The sequence below is a fragment of the Heterocephalus glaber genome, unplaced genomic scaffold, assembly GCF_053883595.1.
Source record: "Heterocephalus glaber isolate CG9 unplaced genomic scaffold, H.glaber_assembly_v1.0 deba00001481, whole genome shotgun sequence".
Taxonomy (NCBI): Eukaryota; Metazoa; Chordata; class Mammalia; order Rodentia; family Bathyergidae; genus Heterocephalus; species Heterocephalus glaber.
In genome coordinates, this window is record NW_028258317.1 from 903,700 (window position 1) to 924,272 (window position 20,573).

The 20,573-nt window shown below is 34.4% G+C and overlaps 1 protein-coding gene across 5 annotated transcripts in view; it reads right to left on the bottom strand.

Annotated features, from left to right (window-relative positions):
• Positions 1–1,471: 1,471 nt before the first annotated feature.
• Musk (muscle associated receptor tyrosine kinase) overlaps positions 1,472–20,573 on the bottom strand; it is a 95,690-nt gene continuing 76,588 nt past the window's right edge. For 3 of the 5 annotated variants that reach the window (XM_004848132.3, XM_087183569.1, XM_087183566.1), the window contains 5 exons: positions 18,610–18,785; positions 9,189–9,390; positions 8,538–8,729; positions 7,262–7,410; positions 1,930–2,778 (listed from right to left, as the gene is read on the bottom strand). In XM_004848132.3, the coding sequence (XP_004848189.1) occupies positions 2,096–2,778; positions 7,262–7,410; positions 8,538–8,729; positions 9,189–9,390; positions 18,610–18,785 (1,402 nt within the window). In that variant the 3' untranslated portion in view covers positions 1,930–2,095. Of the gene's footprint in view, positions 2,779–7,261; positions 7,411–8,537; positions 8,730–9,188; positions 9,391–17,888; positions 17,913–18,609; positions 18,786–20,573 lie in introns of all 5 variants that reach the window. The other 2 variants (XM_087183567.1, XM_087183568.1) reach the window with 1 other exon arrangement.

The window sequence follows — 20,573 nt, forward strand, 5'->3', positions numbered from 1 at the left end:
GTATACATGACTCACATACCTGACCTATTTAAAATATGACAGAGATTTTCACTAAATTTCTAGATTCACCGGTGGACATATCTAATTTTTCTTTGTTGGCTTCTTGACTTTCTGATTTGGACTCATGCTGCAGCTTTATTCTTCATCCAGCCTTTTGGATGACAGAATTAATTTCAGATTTACAATCATGACTTTACAGACTTGGTCTTTAATCAAAATCCTAACTCCTATTTATGAATAAGAACAGTGAATAAGTACCTCCTTGGCCTCATTCTAGCTCTAGAAGTCTGCTCAAGCCTCAAATGCAGAAAGGTCAGATAATTGACAGGTGGGGAGTGATAGACCTGGAGTAATGGGCTGTTGGATTGAAGGGCAGAGGGTGCATTCAGGAGGAGTTTAGGAAGCAAAACTGATACAATACCGGGGATCAAGGAGAGGACAGAGCATAGGTAATTTCTAGATTTTTGTCTTGGCTACATAGAGAAATGGCAACTATGATCAAAGGAATTGGGGATTTCAGATAAATTTTTCTAGCAGAAAGTTGAAAAATCTGCTTTCAAGAATACAGGCCAAAAAATAAATACATACACACATACATGCATACAAAATTGTCCCTCCCCCAACAAAGAATATAGACCATTTCTCCATGGCACAAACTATCGATTAGTTGGAATTAAAGCAAGCTGGTATAAAACAAATTGTTACATTCTCTTCCCAGTTTGTTTCTTAGGGAATTGGAATCCATGGTATGTCATAAAAAATTCTTATTATTTATTTTGTATTTAAATATATTTTGTGTGGCACTCCACTGAGAAATCTTAAGCACTGGGTATCTGAGTTCCAGACGTGTTTTGAAAAAATTTATAAAATATGATAAATAGCTTAATACATCATGAAGAAATTTATTAAGCAATGCTATATTAATTCTATGACCAGTCAAATTATTTTCTAAAAGAAAAATTGTCAAAATGCACAAAAACATTATTTTTAAAATACTTGGAAGAGCAAGAGCATCTTATAAATCCCGTAGTACATACCATGATTTAAGACATTTAATAGACTGTTGCAACAAAACTAAAGGATGATAAATTCAAAATGTGTGGCTTTAAAGGCTCATACAAGAGAAAAATATAATAATTTGCAGAATGTATATATATATATATCAGTCTACAGTGTTATTTTAAAAATTAGTATTTCTGCAAGTATGGTTATTTTATTATGACAAAAGAGCAAAACAATCAAAAGAGGACAGAAAGGCCTAGAAAGAGGAAAAAATAATGATTAGAGCAAAAGAAAAGATGCCAATGAAATTTTCAAAGAAAAAAGTAGATTGATAAAATACAATTTTCTTTTCAGAAAAACTGTTAGGAATGAAATAAGCTGATTATACTCATGACAAGTATACACACAGAAAAACTTTTAATAGAGGAGCACAAAGACACAAGCAAATAAAGAATCACAGTAAGCGATAACCTTGCTGATCTGTCATTTTATTCCTTAGAACCTCACTATCAATACAGTGTAGCCACAACTCTAGAGTACAAACAGATATAAAATTACGTGTTAAATGCAAGAAAGAAATTTGACAAAAAATGAATACCTAGTCTTTCTTTGGGTAGTGAAAGAATTGTTTCTCCATTTCAGTTTTCTGTATTTTACTTAAATGGCTTACATGAAGACATATTACTTTTACAATGCACAGGGATTAACTCTATTAAAAATGAACCTCTGAATTCCACTGCATGTTAAAATTTAATATGACTGTGTCTTCTCTGCTGCCAACTAATTCAGGAACTGAACCGATGACATCTTTTCCTGGACAGCATGTGTTACAAACTTTCCCCATGAGGAAGGAGAGTTATCTCCTGTTATCTGACATATTTCCCAGCCTATGTTTCCAATCATCAATTTCAATGGGTATGTCTGCCACATGGATTCTGCACTGCCTTTGTTTTTCCCAGGAAGCAAACAATGGGCTACTGATGCGTGCTGTTATTCTTTCCTATCTGGGTCTGGAAGGGCCTCTGGTGTAGGATTCCTCTGGCTCACAGAGTCTGAGTGGAGACTGTAACGTTTTATCTGAACATTGTCAACCTTAGACACCCACAGTTCCCTCTGCCCTCTCGCACATGCGCTCCAGAATCCGGTGGATGCTCGGGAAACTGGGCCTGTCTGCCGGCAGCTTGCTCCAGCACAGACGCATTAGGTTGTACAGCTCCAGGGGGCAGTTCTCAGGGCAGGAGAGGATGTTGCCATCTCGCACGTAGTAAATGACCTCCTCGTGGGCCATTCCATAGTAGGGCTGCAGGCCGTAGGAGAAGATCTCCCAGAGCACCACACCATAGGCCCACACATCAGATTCTGTGGTGTAGCGGTTGTAGAAAATGGACTCGGGTGGCATCCAGCGGATCGGGATAGCATCATTTTCATTAGCTTTGTAGTAGTCTGCTGAGTAGATGTTCCTGGAGAGGCCAAAGTCTGCAATTTTCACCACCATATTCTCACCCACCAAGCAGTTCCTGGTGGCTAAATCTCGGTGCACAAACTTGCGTTCGGAGAGGTAAGCCATGCCAGCTGCCACCTGCCTGGCAATGCAAAGTTGCTCAGCACAGGAGAGGGGTGGGGGCCCCGGGCTGGAGACCTGAGCCCTCATGGACAGGTCACTGTGACTGAGGCTGCACACGGCGTGAGGGGACATGCTGCGGAGGAACTCGTTGAGGTCGCCGTAGGCCATGTATTCAAAGAGCAGGCACATGGGCTTCCCGACGGCACACACGCCTGGAACCAAAGGAGCATCCTCGGTTAGACTGGGATCCTAAAATCCCACACTGGGCAGAGCACTCCAAAAGCAAAGGACGATATCCAGAAATGTGGGGCCCTGCTTTTTTGTTGACAGCACTATAGTCTTATCCTGATGCCATTTGTTTGCTTAGACATCTCCTATTTACCTTTTAAGATTCAATTTATTTGTGCACTTCCAAGGGGACCTCAGCTCCTGACTCCTCCAGTTTCTGTTAGCTTTTCCTTCTATCATCCATTAACATACTATTTACCATCCCATTTTATAAACATTCATTTATTTGTGGGTTTTCTCCAACATTTTGGAACTTCGAAAGGAGAGATTATGTCTTATTCCTCATTACCTTTCCCACACTTTCTACATGTCTGGCAGAACAGGCACTGTATGACACTCGATGAACCAGTGGATACTTGCTGAGTCTGGGATGTAATTGCTCTGCATTTCTGAGAACTTTCTTGAAGAATGATATCAAGGAAGATGTATCAAGTTTGGAAATAACAAAAACAATCCAAGATCCTTAGATGAAATATTTAGGTGGCTGCAGTAAAATATTTTGAAATTTAAATTTTACTATAGATCTCCATTCTTCCAAGAGAAAAATGTTACATAAATACAGTCCTAGATTTATGCCAGGAAGGCATTTGCAAATCTTAAAATCTTGCTGTATTTTAGAAGGGAACTAGAGAACTTGGGATATTAGATCAAATGACCATAATTTCATATAACCATTAAAATAGATTATTAGATTTTGTTCAGGCAAAAATTAGAAGACTCTGATTAAAAAAAGAAGAGAAATAAGGAATACTATTTTCTTGGCTTATTCGATCTGGTTTTAATTTTAGAGACTTTAGCAGTCAGCATGTTTATGTATACTAAAGAAAAAATGAAAGAAATATTGACCAGATCATATTTAGAAATTTCTTGCTTTGGGATCCTCATTTGATCATCTTTAGTTAATATGGATTTACCTATTTTACCAATTGGGCTTATTATTTTTATGCTAATTGAATACATTTAAAAAGAATCCTTATATTGGAAAAAAAGACAACTTATTTCTCTGAGAAATACAAAACTTTGAACTGAGATTATTTAATGAAATGCTCCACTCCCTGATAAGAAAATATTATATGGAAGATTTTTAGTTTGTGATGATTATGAAAATTATATATTCACATATATGCATATAATTTATAATAAAGTATGTTGATAGCTGAATGGATTTAAAGATGGATGATAGTTGCAAGAAAGGCAAGCCATGTCTTTAACTATTTCAAGCCACGTCTTTTTAAACTTCAGTGTGACATCTTTCAAAAATTATCTAACCTCATTATTCTAATGTTTTCTTAACTGTCAGAACAGAGTAGGTGTCTCTGATTTCTAATCTTTTTTCCTATGAAAAAAATTCTGAGTATCTGTGGATTTATATCATTTTCCTCTAATTTATGATGATAAAATCTTTATGCAGTAGGATTTCAATACAAGGAAACGAGCTTTAATACAAACATGTTTAATAAGTTCCCAATATTCTAAATGTATAAAACAAAGCAGATATGTCTTACTGGAAATGAGTTATAGATTTTCTCAATTCACCTACTATGTAATCTCATTGAAATGGTATTAACTTCTAAGCAACTTCTTTCTCTGTAAGAGTAGTGAAGCTATATATGTGAATGATCACTGCTTATGTATATTTAAATAAAAAGCAGACCTTGTGTTTATAGGATGTTGAAATGAAATTCAAATATCATATTTAGCAAAGTTGAATTCTTGTTGGGCAATAAAAATGAGAGAAAACTCTTAGCAGTGACGTATAAATGTGTTACCACAAGACTCACAAATTTGCAAATTGTACATAGTTTGTGTTTGAATCAATCTCAGGAATTCAGGATGTTGTAAAATTGCAAATGCTTACATATTGATATAGGACCAACACTTTAAGGAACAATGAAAATTATTCTGCAACAAGACAATAATCTCAGCTTGGTGCTTATTGTAGATTATTACCAAGGACTTTCAAATGACACATAATTGAAAAACCAATAGTATTTATCTCTCTTTAGTACCTTTTTCAAATTCTAATTCTGTGTTTTCTATGCCTGCAAGATGTTAAATAGGCCTCTCAAGACCTGGGATGTGATAGAAGGGTCTCAGCTTTTCTTATAGATCAACTCTCCTAAGACAGAGATGCAGACATGACACATATAATTTTATCAACTCTGGCTTTGAAGTGGCCATAAACATCTAGAAACCAATAGGCAATTTATATTCAAGGGTTAGGAGAGAAATTACAGAAGAGAATTTGGGTCTTGAGTTAACAAAATGTTAGGAGAAAACATGAGCTTGATCCAGAAGAGCTTATGGAGGAAGACTGTAGAGTGAGAAGAAACATGAGGACAGAGTCCTTGGGCACATTGAGCCTTGGGGGTGTGTAGGAGTACAACAGTGGATGAGGAGCCTTGAGCAAGACTAAGGGTAAGGGTGGAGGAAATGCCATGTTGCCAAACCCAAAGTCATTTTATAGTCCTTCTCTCACCTGACTTTTGTATGTGACATGTTCACTTTCATTTATTTGAAATATTTTATTTGACTTCCAGGCACTACCCTTTTAAAATTAACTTTTACTTTATTCTTTTTAGTCTATTTTGCTTGTTCAGCTCTTTTTTTTCCTTGTTCTCTTTTCTAAATGTTAGACTGCTTCAAAGTTTAGTCCTTGGACCTCTTCTCTTTTTCTGGCTTTCTTTTTCCTCCTTGGGTGTCTTGTCAAGCCTCATGGTTTTAAATACTCGGTATATTCTAGTGACTTCAGATTTTATCAGAAACCAGATCATCTTTCCTGAACACTAGAACCTCCATTTCCACCTGCCTCCTTAACTTCATCTGGATGTCAAATAAGCACCCCAAACATGTCTTGAAATGAACTCCTACTTTTTTTTTTATTAAAGAATCTCGAATAAGCCAGGAAGCACCTTACTCTCTCCAGTGAGAGAAACCTGCCCCTCCTGAGTATTCCCCAACCCAGTCCATAACAACTTCATTGTTTCAGCTCCACAACCACAAGCCTTGGTCTTCTCTTTGACTCCTTTCTTCATTGCCTATCACACATTTGGCTGGATAGCATATTCAAATTACATATAAACAGAATTAGTTCTCACTATCCTCACTACCCTCCCTGGGCCATGCCATCATCTTCCTTTTGTGTATTATTGAAAAACCGGTTTACTGTTTCCTTGCTTTCATTGCCTCCCTTCAGACTATGCTCAAAAAAGCGGTAGAGCTGTTCTGAAAACATTTGAGTCATGTCATCTCACTTTTAGCTCCAACTTTCCATTTGCTTCCCATTTTATTCACAGTAGAAGCCAGTTTTTACTAAGCTCCAATTGTACCCCCATTACATTACCTCTCTGATCTTGCCTTGATAACTGCCTCTTTCTCATTCCACTTCAGCCCTCCCCATCTCCTTGCTATTCTTCAAGTACATGAGACATGTTCTCGCCACAGGACTTCTGAGAAAGTTTTTCATTCTTCTTGGAATAATCTTTCCAACATTGCAACTGCCTTACCTTTAACAGGTCTTTATATAAATGTCACAATTATTGATTGATTTTTGTACTAAAGATTGAACCCAGAGCCTTGCAATGAACTATACCCCCATCCTTTTCCTTAAAAAAAGTTATATATATGCCTTTGCTAATTTGCCAAGGCTATTCTTGAACTTGTAGACTTGTAGTACTCCTGGCTCAGCCTTTGAGGTGGTTGGGAATTTAAGGCCAAATGTTACATTTTCAATGAAGTCTTCAAAAAATTTAGCTCACACTCCAGAAAAAATCTGTTTTGATTTTTAAAAATTGGTAGTGTGTAATATACATCATACTATACTTTTCATGTGCTTATTTTCATTATTATTTATCTCCTCTAAAGAATGTAAGCTTCATGAGAGCAGAGATTTTTTGAAAGTTTTGTTCATTGCTATAATTATACTAACTGAGCATTTGTTAAATGATCACTGATTCTATGAATCTCTGAATAAATGGGAACACAACAGTGAGCAAAAATCACTATCCTCGTGACATTCTATTTAGGGAATAAGAGACAAAAAAAGCAAGTAAAATATAGATATTCTTCAATATTAATAAATTTTGTGATGAAGAATCAGTGTTAATGGAAGATTCTCTACATGGGGACATTTGAAATATTTTTTATAAACAGGAAGGAGATAGGAGACAGATAAAATTGAGATGATGAAAGTAATAAAGTTGAATTCATCAAGCACTCAATGTCCTACAGTGCTGCCATAGGATCCAGGTCAATACCTAAGGGCAGAGTGTACCCTTGGAAAGAACAGAGACATCTCACTCATCAAAGAGAAAAGGAAAAAGCACAAATAAGTGAGCCATAAAACGTTAGAAGCTTGGAAATCTCCATTTCCTGATAAAATAGATCTCCTCACTTATATTTTCCTACCTAAGAGTTTCACAATGTTAGGGTTGTCAAATTCTGCCATGAGGGCTGCCTCCCTCTGAAAATCTGCTTGCATATCTGCTGAAGCTTCTTCTTTGAGCATTTTTACTGCCACCATAGTGAAAGGTTCATAGGGAAGTAAGCCTGGAGCCCTGAGAGACAAATTTGTAGAGAGAGAAAAACCAATGATCAAGAGGGTTAGACATACCCACTTTATATCTACTCATGTTTATACACATTTAGATTTACATAGCCTTTCCTAGATCCACAGATCAATGGAAGATGACAGCAATAAGCTATCCCTAAAATTGTTTGACTCCATTTAAAAAAACTCAGTGGAGTTACCTTCAATATAGATTAAGTTTGAAACAAATATATCAATCATATATCAATTATTGCCATTCTATTCCCAGAATCTAAATTCCTTAAGGTCAGGGACCATAACTTATGCATCGTTAGATCCTCCACAGAGCCTGAAGTAATATCTTGCATATATTTGGTTTCAAATAAGTACATCTGTAAGATATTCATTAACCATGTAACCTTAATATCAGGGCTACTATGAAAAGAGGTAAGTTGTATCTTGCCACAGATCACAGGCCAAAGTGACAATTGGTGATTAAAACCAGCCCACACTTTCTGACCCAGCTGTGTGTTTGTGGAGCTGTATACCTGCAGACAGGGCATTTTATTCTGTTTCACACAAAAGCAATAAATTGGCTAGTATTGACTAGTACACTACTTTGTTCAGCTCATTATTCTCTAAATTTCTGCATTATTTTTTCTTTTCTGTTTTGTTATTCTATGAATATCTACTCATTATCTACACATGTCAAACTGACTTCTTAAAACACTAATTCAAAGTCAACTTTAAATGAAATAGAGAATATGTAGCAATAGAAAATGAAAGAGAAGTAAATTTAAAACTTGTTTACTAAAACCAATGTAAGAAATTACAGTTAAAAATGTATGACAAATTCTTTTCTAAAAACCATTAATCATTTCTTGTCATTTGAATGAAGATACATTTGCATACATCATAAATTGCTTCTTTTAAGTGTAATAAAATAGTCTTTCCATGTATATTCTTATTTTCCAGGAAAAAGAAAAATAATTAGGATTTAAAGTATAGTATGTAATACAAATAGTTAACAATATAAGGAATTAATTAATTTGATAATAAATTTTCATAGTTTATACATCAGGCTGATATGCTGGTAATTTTTCAGATATAACATATTTCAGTGGACAGATTATTGTCTTTCATGGGTAAATTTACCTTGCTTGAAAGACCCTTCCAAATGCACCCTCTCCAATATCTCTCACATATTCAATGTTATTCCTCGGATACTCCAGGCTGAGCAACTTGGGATTCAGAAGAAGTGGCATCCTCTGGTACATGGGGTTGGGATGAAGCCTGTCTAGCAAGAGCTCAGAAGGCAGTGTGGTGAGGGTTACTGCTGCTAATTCTCTGTGGGTGAGATAGGCAAGATCAATAATGAGCTGAAGAGTAGGGAAGGTCTTAGATCCTGAAAGATACGGCATTTAGGAATAAATGAAACAAATTATACTAAGGCAGCCAGAGTCTTTGATTTGAAAGTAATGAAGTACTGTGTTTGATCTAGAGTCAAAAGGCACATTTTTGCAGGAATTTTGTCACTATCCAAATTGGAAGTGGTAATAAGATTGCAAGGAAGGAAGGGGAGCAATAACAATTTTCTTCCAAATTATTGTTTAAGTTCTCTCTTCTGGGGAAATTAACCTTAGGATACTTTAGATCACTTCAGGAATGCTTACTTTTAAAACAGTATCAGTGTCATTAAAAGACGGGTGGTATTGTATAGATTCCTGTTCTCATTCTGAATTCCAATATTGAATATGTAGGTTTTAAAACATTACTGTGTGTACTTAGCTTTAACAAAAGTCTCACCTTTTCTTATTTTTCCATTCTTTTCTTCTTCGGCAGCAATAAAGAGTAGTGATGGTAAGAAGAACAAACACTACAAAACTGGACATGATTGAGATGATTACAGTCATGGAGTATGTAGGTGAGACAGAGAAGGAAGACGAGGAGGAGGAAGGCAAATTTGGAATGTCCACACTTGGCTTTGAGGATGTCATTGATGGGAATGCTGTAAGTAAAAATAATTATTTTTATTCATTCTTATACCTTTAAGAAGCAACGTTTTGTCTTCAACCAATCAGTAAATTAAATCTAATGTTAAGAATATGCTTATGTATCAGGTTCTTCTGGGTTAGAGTCCATAAAGTTTAGTTTTAAGAGAACAGTAAGATTTGGTTATGAGCAAATCTATCTCAAAGAATCATAGGTTTTTAAAGATGAGACTTGGAAAGAAGAAATGGTATTTTTCCAAAAGAAAAGTAGATCCTGGGTCAGTGTTTTTCATTCTGTATATCACATTGCCTATGACTGACAACAATCCTGGAAATTGCTAAATAAAAATATTTTATACAATTAGACCTGAGGTTGGGATTGTCTAGCTGAGCTTTTATACACATTTATTATTGGTTTACAAACAGTAAAAATGATGCAAGAAGATTAAAAATGACAATATTAGGACATCAATGATCAAAAGTTAGTTTATCTAAAATGAACTCCTGTCAAAATCCAATGTAAAAGGCCAATTCAACTTAAAGACAAGTAACATCTGTACTATTGCTGAAAATCAAAAGATGGCATAATCACACCACTCTATTTCAGGGTGCAAAGTCCATTGTATATGTATTAAAACAAACTTACTAGTTATGTTTTGAATCCTGTTTCTTGTTTAAAAACAAAGACATGGGAATAATTTTTTTAAATAATCAATAAGAATATTTCAATAGTGAAGAATGAATTTTGCACCCTATAAAAGGAGACCAAAACTTTTCAGAAATTTGCAAGACTGTACTGACAGTCATTGTCTTATGTCAGATCACAAAATAAGCTCAACAAATTTCAAAAGCAGAAATTATGCAGATCAACTCCCTGATTAAAATTCAATTAACAGTAGACTAAATAAAACCCAGTGTGACAATTAAAAAGAAATCGATAGTTTTCTGATTAAAAATCCAAAGTAACCATAGTTACAGATTATTAAAAAATTTCTTAGTAGTATGCATGAGATTTGGCTAAAATCTACTAAAATGTACTAACTGATTAACTCATAGTGTTATCTCTTTCACGTAGATATAAAGAAAGAAAAAGAATGAATGGAGCATTTGACTCAAGACTTTGGTCAAGAAACAGTAACTACAAAAGACAAAAACCAAATGACAAAAGAAACAGTGATATGCAAGCAGGTATTAATAAGTTAGAGTACACATACTACAAATAATAGAATTGAAAAGTAGATCTATAGTCAGTTTTATAAATAGTTATAAGGGCCGGGGATTTAGCTCAGTGGTTTCGCCGCCTGATGCGCAGGTGCAAGGATCTGAGTTTGATCCCCGGTACCAAAACAAAAAACAAAAAAAACCCAATAAATAGTTATAAAATGGTTTAATCAGTGGAATTTTAATTTTAAACATATGAAAAGGAAGAAGCCTGAAAATAAGAATGATAAAGGTTATGAAAATAGACGGAAAGGTCAATAAAAAGAAAATAATATAACTTATGCAATTATACTTTTTCATTATAGGAGATTAAACTAGGGGCCTTTACACTGTGCTACATCCTCATATCTTTCTAATTTTTCTTTTAATTTTGAGACAGGCTCTCATTATGTTGCTAAGTTGCCCAGACTAGGCTTGAACTTGCCATCTTCCTGCCTCAGCTTTCCAAAATGCTGTGACTACAAGTATGCATTTTAAGTCTTAAGAAAAGTGACAGGAACATATTAGATGCCAAATTTTAAAAATAAGAAAATGTGAACATAGCCATAAGCAAGAAATTAATTTTAAAGGTCATTGTAGTGTTATGAATATATTTTCTTAGTCTCAAAAAGAAAATATTTTATAATATGTTCTAGTAAGAGAAAAATATTTCAAATTCTTTTAGGAAGATATAAATGCATATGTAGATTACACAACATAGATTTAGAAGATTCCAAATGAAAATTAGCAATTGACACCAATATAGTAAGAGAACAATGATGTAAGGGACTATATCAATATAACACCTTACACATTCAAGAGAAAATCTCTATTGTAATGAAAGCCAAAAGCCATTTGATTAAAAGGATACTTGTAAACATGATGGTTGCAAAGGTGCCCACGTGTGACTTCTTAATCTGGAGGACACCTAGTGATTTACTATATGTGCTGCCGAAGCGAGCACAACACACCTAGTGATTATTCCCTGACCACCACCAGCTCAGCAAGTGAGATCCTTTATTTCAGAGAGGCCTAAAGCCATTTGAAATAGGACACCTGTAAAGGCAGAGATTACAAGAGAATCTTATGTATGACCTCTTTGTCTGGGTCTGGGAGTGGACACAGTAATTATGTCCTGACCACTAAGGGCTAAGCAGGTGGTTTGGAAGCTTGTGGAGGGCAAACTTGGCCAGTGCTGTGACTCAAATGGGAGCCTGAACCTGGGAGATCAGCAGAGCAGGGAAATACCTGTGCAGGACACGGCAGCACGAAGCACCGTTGGACTCCCCAGTTCCACTGGGACTGGCTGGAAAGCTCTGATTCTCTTGGGACAGACTCACCCCTAGGTTTCTTAATCCAAGAAAGGAGTAGGGGCTAGCACTTAAATGAATGAGCTATGCTTCCTGCTAAATGATTTAAAAGATGGGGAGAAAGGAGTATTTTCATATGTAGCTTGTACAGATGAGTTCATGCCACATATAACACATAGGGGAGTACAAAAATAATTTTTAAAGTTAGTAGTGTAATCTCAGTAATACAGGGATCATTTTTCTCAAAAAATCAGAACACAGAGTGTAATGAATGGTGTGTTAAAAGTATTGTCCATGATGACTCAGTAAGATTTTATTTTAATGCAGGAAGTGAAATAGTTTAAATAATGTATTTTCTGTATAATTTTAAATATTTCTTCCTTTCAGGATATTTTTATTTTGTTTTTTATTGATTATTTCTGATCTATTTGTTTTTATCTTCCCTAGAGGTACATTCAATTGTCTCTTTGGATCCAAATTATCAATTTTGTTTTTTAAAATTTATTTTATTTATTTTTATTTTGGTACTGGGGATTGAACTCAGGACCTTGCGCTTGTGAGGCAGGCGGTGACACCACTGAGCTAAATCTCTGGACCCAAATTATCAATTTTGGATTTCCATTCTCTTTCCTTTTCTATTTTATCATTGTTTTTCATTTCTTTTTATCACTTTTCTTCTCTGATTAATTTTGTCTCTTTATCCTTTTCCTCTGAACACCAGGGATGTTTAGCCACTTATTCATCTATATGTTAATGTATTTATTAAATTAGTATTGATTGGTAGGTATAAAACAGTGTAGTAGTCATAAAAAGTATTTACTTATCACGGGAAACAAATTAATAAACAGATATTTGCAATAAAATGTAAGTGGTGTTATAAGAGTAGCAAGAACCTGAACTTTATGAGCATACAAGAGCAGCCCCAGTTCAAGTTTAGGGATACTGATAGGTTTTCTTTGGTAAATTTAAGTTAAATATATATAATGAATAGGCAGTAACTAGCTGAAAATTGCTATTGTCCTAGTGTTTTTGTCTTTACAAAAATCTTCTGTTGAAATGAATGAAAGCATAGCCCTCATTAGTGGGATTAATACCCTTATAAAAGAGGTTTGAGAGAACTCCCCTGCCCCTTCTGCCATGTGAGGTTACAGTGAGAAGATATCTCTGTCTATAAGGACAGCTACATCTACAGCTATGTCTATGATAGTTATATTTGTGGCCTTTTCCAACACTAAATCTACTGGTGCTGTGATGTTGGGTGTCTAGTCTTCAGAACTAAGCAAAACTCATTCCTATTGCTCATTAGCTACTCATTTGATGGTATTTTGTTACAGTATCTTGAACTAAGACAACGTATTGTGTGAGGGTGGGATGGGTGAGTGGGATTAAAGGGGTGAGAGAAGTCAGGGTGGGAAGATAGTATTCTAAAAAAAAAAAAAGAAAGAAAGAAATAGCATTTTCATGATGTGAACCAAACTGTTGTGATACTTTCCTAAAGTACGCCTAACAGTTTCAGTGCTTGAGTTGGGGAATATCTACAGGTATGGCTCAAAAATATCAATTTGGTGTGTAAAAGGCTTCTCATGCCAATCTAAGTAATTTGGGGTTTTCTGTGCAACAAACAGAGAAAATCATTGGCATTGGAAGATTTGAAGCAGAGAAGTAGTATGGTCAGCTTTTTCCATCAGAAAGAGCTCTTGGCTGCTACTCTAACTTCTGTGGTATAAATATCCCCATCATCATTCATTTCAAGCTGCTAACATGAAGTTCTGAATGAGGAGTTAAAAAGAGATATTCAGTAGCACACCATTATATAAGATTTCCACCATCTTGACATTCTCAATAAAAAGGGAATCTAAAAGCTTCTATTTGGATGGAAGAACAAACTATAGGAAAAAATAACCAGACTCACATTACTCACTTCAAAACTAGTAGCCTGAAAGTCACATCTATAGATTACTGAGAGAAAAGAAATATCACCCAAGATTATTCATATCCAACTAATACACCTTTCCAAGTAATACAGGCAAAAGAAAACTATTGAGTGGTATTCAAGGCCTCAGGGACTTACTCAAGACCTCTTCTGCAGAAATACATGAGGGACTCTTAACTAAATGGCAATTGAATCAGGAGACCTCAAGACGAAGGATAAAGAGTATATAAGATAAGAGTATATATCTAAATCTAAATGGATAATGATGAAATGGTTGGGGATTTTGTCTAAATCTTTGAGAGAGGCCATGGATTTAGCTAAGTGGTGCCACGTCTGCCTTGCACGCACAAGGTCCTGAGTTTGATATTTGGTACCAAAAAAATAATCTTTAAGTGAGAATTGCTGCAGTATCATTTTGCAAGGAGAAAGCTAAAGTACTGGAGAAATAAAGAAGAAAAAAATATTCTGAGAATTTTATTGGACTCTAAAAGTCCAATAAGATAAGAAGAAATAATGAGTAAACACAGAGTTATAATGAAAGAGTTGGTATCTGGCTTTCGTTGAACAGAAGAGAAATAAAAACCAGAAAAAGGCCGGGGATTTAGCTCAGTGGTTTCGCCGCCTGCTGCACAAGCGCTAGGACCCGAGTTCGGTCCCCGGTACAGAAAAAAAAAAAAAAAAAACAGAAAAAAATAAGGAAAAGGAGAAAGAAGAACAACTTAACTTGAGATTGCGAAGCAAAGACAGGAGGGTTAAAAATCAAGTACATCAGTTGTTATACAAATATGAACAGATTAAATTCTCCTACTAAAGGAAAATGACAGGATAGGATAAACCCAGCTAAATATTATTTATAGGAAAAGAGGACTAAAAGAAATAGATTCCAGAAAGCTATAAATGTAGAAAAGAAAGATTACCAATACTAATGTCAGAAATTTAAAGTTAAAAGCACTCAAATAAGACAAGGGTGACATTTTACATTTGTAAAACGCTTAACGTAAGATGAGGAAAAAGTGTCATGAAAAAAGTGTCACAGATCACAGTAGACAAATATCTAGAGCAAAACTTATTATTAATTCAAGAAAAATCTGATAAAAATCATCATGAGTAGGATTGATCTAGTGGGAAATTTGTCAGAAATCAAATCAACTAAATCAATAAACTGACATAAATGTAGAAGGCTATGAAGATGATGGGATTATTAGACAGATAACATGAGTTTATAAAACTAATAAGAGAACAAGACCTTTATTGCAGAAAATAATGGTTACATTATAAATCTGATCTGATCATATTCTGTGTGCTGCGTTCAATGCTAGGCATTCCATAAACTTAAGTACAATCCGAAGACAGAGCCAGGATCCATAGATTTGGATTTTACATGTTGACTCAGTCCCATACTTGCTAAGTCCATTTGGGTAAGTTGCTCAAATCGCTTTCTCACTGACTATTATGTAAAATTGAGGACATTGACAGTACCCAATTTCACAGGGTTTAGGAGTATTAAGAGAGATTATATACCTAACACACTAAACAGTTTGCCTGGACTTGGGCACATAATTGTTTACTCTCTGTGTATATCTATGGAGACAGTATAGAAGGAATGGAAGAAATGAGGAGAGAAGCAAATCATAGAATAAGCCAAATTATGCTTCTTTGCCACAGAAACATTGAAGATGAAAGACTCACTTGTGAGTGTTTCTGTCGTAAAGTATATGAAAATCCCACAGAAGAGAGGACTAGTGTGCTTAGCAAACAAATAATATAAATACCACAAAGGCATTAAATGCTCCAAAAGGTATTTCACTTCATCAAAAGAAGCTATAAAAAATAGAAAATATTGAAATTCTGGTCTGTTTTTCAAGCAACAAGAAAATAATGCAAAGATAAATAAATGATTTAAAAAATTTTTTCCAGCACCCCTCAATGAGAACTGCTAATACCCTTTGGAGTTCACTCAGAAATCAAAAGACTCTTCAAGAAGTATTTGAGATACTTATACATTTCCAGAGAATGTGGATGCTCATCACTGACCTACCAGAAGAGGTAAAGCCAATTTCTTCATAATAATTCCACTTAACTTGAGAACAGACATTCCCCATTTATGTTTGGAGGAAATGATCATTTTATGACATTTGGAGCTCATTTTCTTACCTGTATCAAAGTCTTCACAGAATGGTGTTTTCTAAAGACTAGGAAATTAGTTACCATATATTGGTATATGTTGTTCTTATTTAATTTGGGATTAAATGTCAGTACCTTCAACACAGTAAATCCTCCATTAGTGAGTGAATGGGTGAGTGAAAAGATGTAGGATGACAAAGACCGCAATTATCCATCAAACGTCCATCAAAGTAAGCTCTGACTGCTAACATGACAGAATTAAAACATAAATTTTTTGGTTGCTTTTTTTGGAGACAGGATCTCTCTATGTAGTTCAGGGTGGCCTAAACTTGTGGTATAGCCCAGGCTGGACTCAAATTCATGGGGATCCTCTTGCCTCAACATACCCAGTGCTGGGATAACAGGCGTGCACCACCACAAACAGCTAAAACATATATTTTTTAAATTCCATCAATCTGGGAATAAGAATTGCATAGGCTTCTAGAATCCTAGATTTTGATGGCTTTGTATAACTGTTCTTGTTTAGTAACTAAATGATTCAATTAGGAACAGTAGCGTTCTTTCTTTGATTACTTTAAGTCTAGTTCTTTGAGTAAGATGGTAAGATCAAGAAAATCAGACCTGGAATGCACATTACAGAAAGTGACAATAATTAAGCCCTATAACACCCAAGGAAGGTAATTGAAAAACTTTTTTAATTTCACTCTGAGAATTTCTGCTTTCTGGTAGGTTAAAGCATCATTTTATAGAAGTTAGTTTCTAGTACAGCCTTTTCCAAGCAGTCTTCTTGAATTCTTTCCTAGAGACTTTGTGATGATCCTTTAAAAACCCTTTGATTTAACCTTATAAATATTATCCTGGAAATTAGCTGTCTGAAAAAAATTTTTTTTGATCTATGGACAGTATGAGGCCAAATAATAATATTATAGTATATAATATAGTAGAGTACTATATTTTCCAAAAATCTAAAAGAAAAAATTTTGACTCTTTTCACCATAAAGAAATGATACATGTTTGTGGCGAGAGATTACTCTGATTTGAATAATACATCTATCAAAATATTACATGGTACCCCATAATCGTGTATAATTTTTTATGTCAATTAAAAAAAAAAAGTCCCTAACCCAAGGTTGCACTCCAGACCAAATACATTAGAATTCGTGTTGTGACCCCAGCAACGATAGTTTTTATGGTTCTCCATGTGATTTCAATGTGTAGATTGGGTGAAAAACCACACAGTTTGGGTATAAAAAAGAATATAAAACTCACCTATTTCTATAAACAAAATGTTAGAAAAGTGATATTCCAATTGCATATTTATTTTTTTCTTCTTGTAGTTAGTAGTATTTATAATTTTAGAATAATCACAAAATTTTTAGGAGAAGTGGGATTATAGGTGATTGTTTTCCTTTTCAACTTTTTGTTGTGCCTCTTAGAAGTTTTTCTACAATGAACATGAAATTCTTGTACAGAACCCAACAATAAATTTTTGAAAAAAAATACAGAGCCAAAAAAGTATAAAATACTTATCTTTCTAAAGGACTTGCCACAAATAAAAATCACAAATCGAGTTAATGAAGAAATACATATTTGTTTTCATCCATGAGTAATTAGATAATACAAAATAATAAATGCTAAGCTGAAAGGTAACATTTTAAACTTGGCTTAGTTTTTGAACAACTAAGGCACAAAACAGGCTAACAGAATGGAGATGGAAGACATTATTTGTGTCAGCCATTAAATGTGGTGTTCTCTGGGGTCTAATTAGAGCGGATAGACCTCAACAGACCTGAATACTCCTGCTGCACGCTCTGCCTGGGTGAGGACCGTGACGTCACTAAGGTGCTGTACATTCTGTTCCGGACTTCACGAAGTGTGAGTGTAAATACGCATGCAGGAATCCAATTACACACACATAAAGTTTCAAGGGACAAACAAAATTACTTACTTGTTAGGTTTTCTTTTTTATAATCTGAGGGGGAGAGGATAAAAATTTGTTTTAAGTGAGCATCCGGATGTATATTCTGTGGGAGAGTGTTAAGAAATGCAAGTTCTCTTTCAGCTTTTCAATATCCAACTTGGAAACATTCTTTGCATTCAAATATGAAAACTGGGTGTTTGAAACTAAACCAGCTGTTATGGATAAGAACCTAGCTCCTTACAAACAAAGTTCATTAAAGCAACATGCAGCAATTCAGATTTGTTTTGTGAGATCAGCATTTTCAGACATGTGGTTTATTTTTGCATGCTTAAAAATCTGTTTCATTGGCTAAAGAGAGGAAACTTTTTCCCTTTATTTCACTCTTCTGATGAAATATGAGATATTTCTTAGCCATTTTTCTGCACATTTCAGAAAATGTCAGAAGCTCTCTCTCATAAGATTCCCCTGTGAAATATTTTAAGTATTTTAAACAGCAGTGGAGTGGTTTTTATTTTAGAACAAATGAAATAGACCTTTATGTTAACTGTCAATTTGGGTAGCATTACGGTTCTGCTATTAGGTTTGTAAGGAAGGCAAAAATCAAACAGTCAATCAACAAATCAACCAATCAACACATTAGAAATGCCTAGAAAGCCTTGAGATATTAGGAGCTTTAATTCCACACTTTCGTTTATTCAAAATAGTAAATTTCTCTTGACTTCACAGGCTCACTGGAAGTCTTCATTACCTAAGTATGGCAGTCTGGTACAGGCCATGGGGTCCCAGTGCATGCTGGGAAGCTTGCTGCAGTCCGGCACAGACAGCAGATGCATCGCAGGTCTGAAGAGTCCTCTGTGGGTCTTCTCTTCCATCTCCACCCATTCTTTTGCACAGAAGAACTCCTTCACTGCCAAGCAGTACTCTCTAAACGGTGGAAGGAGAACACGACTTGATGAATCGTGGCATGTTAAAGTCAAATATGTGAGAGTGCTTAAAAATCTGAATTTTTGAAATATCATCATAGTACATTGTGCTAGCAAAAGCATTTTTGAAAGGAATTTTTACTGCAAATAATGTGAGGCTTTATCAGAAATAGTATATTATGCTGTGAGATGAAACACTGTATTTTAAAAAATGTGATCAATGCTACTTAGAAAGGAATTCTCAAGTTTAAAAGCTCAAACTTGAAAGTTATTGACAATAAGTTCAATTTTAGTTCAGTTTTTATTGCTACAAATAGCAGAAGTCAGAAACATACAAAAAAGAATCATAAAAGACCTTCTTAGGTAAATAGCGTGAAAAGTTTAGTGTCTTACTATTGAACTATTGAATAATAAAACTTAAAAGCAGAAAGTATTGGATATTTTAATTACTGGTGATACTAATATGTACATAACATATATGAATTTTATACCATAAAAGATGTCTTTAAAATATGTAATTTTGGGTTGGGGATGTGGCTTAGTGGTACCGTGCCTGTCTGGCAAGTGCCAGGTCCTAAGTTCAATTCCCGGTACCCCCCCCCCCCAAAAATATATATATACATAATATAGATTTTTATTTATAATGTCAGAGGAAAAATCCTCCATAAAATGTGAGCAGTTTTAGATTATATTTTCTTGTGCCAGTGAAAACCAAATGTTTGACTGTAAGGATTTAAAACAAAAATGATTTTCCAATAAAATACTTATCTAAATAGCAATTAGGATTGGAGGAACAAAAGTACACTAGAAATAACTTTACAGATTTAGGAAATAACTGTGCTATTTTAATAAATTTGAAATCTTAATGACAGAATTTTTTTCCTTAAAAAAGTAAGTTATTTTTAATCCTAAAAAGGTCAATTGTGGCATATGAATACAAAGTGATCTAAGACATAAATATTGGAAGATTACTGAATAAATGTATTTTAGGCTAATATACAAAAATAAAATTTAACTTTAACTCTGGTAAAAGTTTTATAAATATTAATTAAGAAAGGAGATTCTGATTAAAAAGAGCTCCATTATTATACATAAACCATATTATTTTTGACAGAGGAACTAAAAGACTATTACCAAAAATCTAGTAGAATTCTATAAAATAGTTGATATGTACAAGTAAAATAAAACACAACAGTTTCACAGAATATTAGCAATAACTTGTTAGGAAGTAACATGGAAAAATTACCCCACCTGTTGATAAAGATTAGTAATTTATGATTGATAAGAATCAACTTTTCTCATATATATATATATTCGTCTCTTCATATACTATATATTAGTATACTAATACTATTATACATTATGTTAGTATATATAGTGTCAAATAAAATTGAAATAATCTAAGAATTACATGGATATATTGTTTAGATGTTCCTTTCTGCTAAAAATTGGTATCTGACTCTTTTGCTTTTATTGGTGAGGGAGAACCCATTAGTGGCCTAACATTTCTGTAACTTTATTTTGATACTGATATTTAATGAGGGAAGGAATTATATCACTGCAATTTTGTGAACATTCTAGTGTAGTATGCCAATTATTTTGTAAGTAGTACTACCATCACATTATCTACAACCACACAACATACCTAGCCATAAAATTAATTAGAAAAAGAAATATTCATATGAAGGAAATCACTAAATTTTAATAACAGGCTAAAATGAAATCTGATTAAAATGAATGACATACCATACTCCTGAATGGGAATACTCGATAATGTAAATATAGCAAT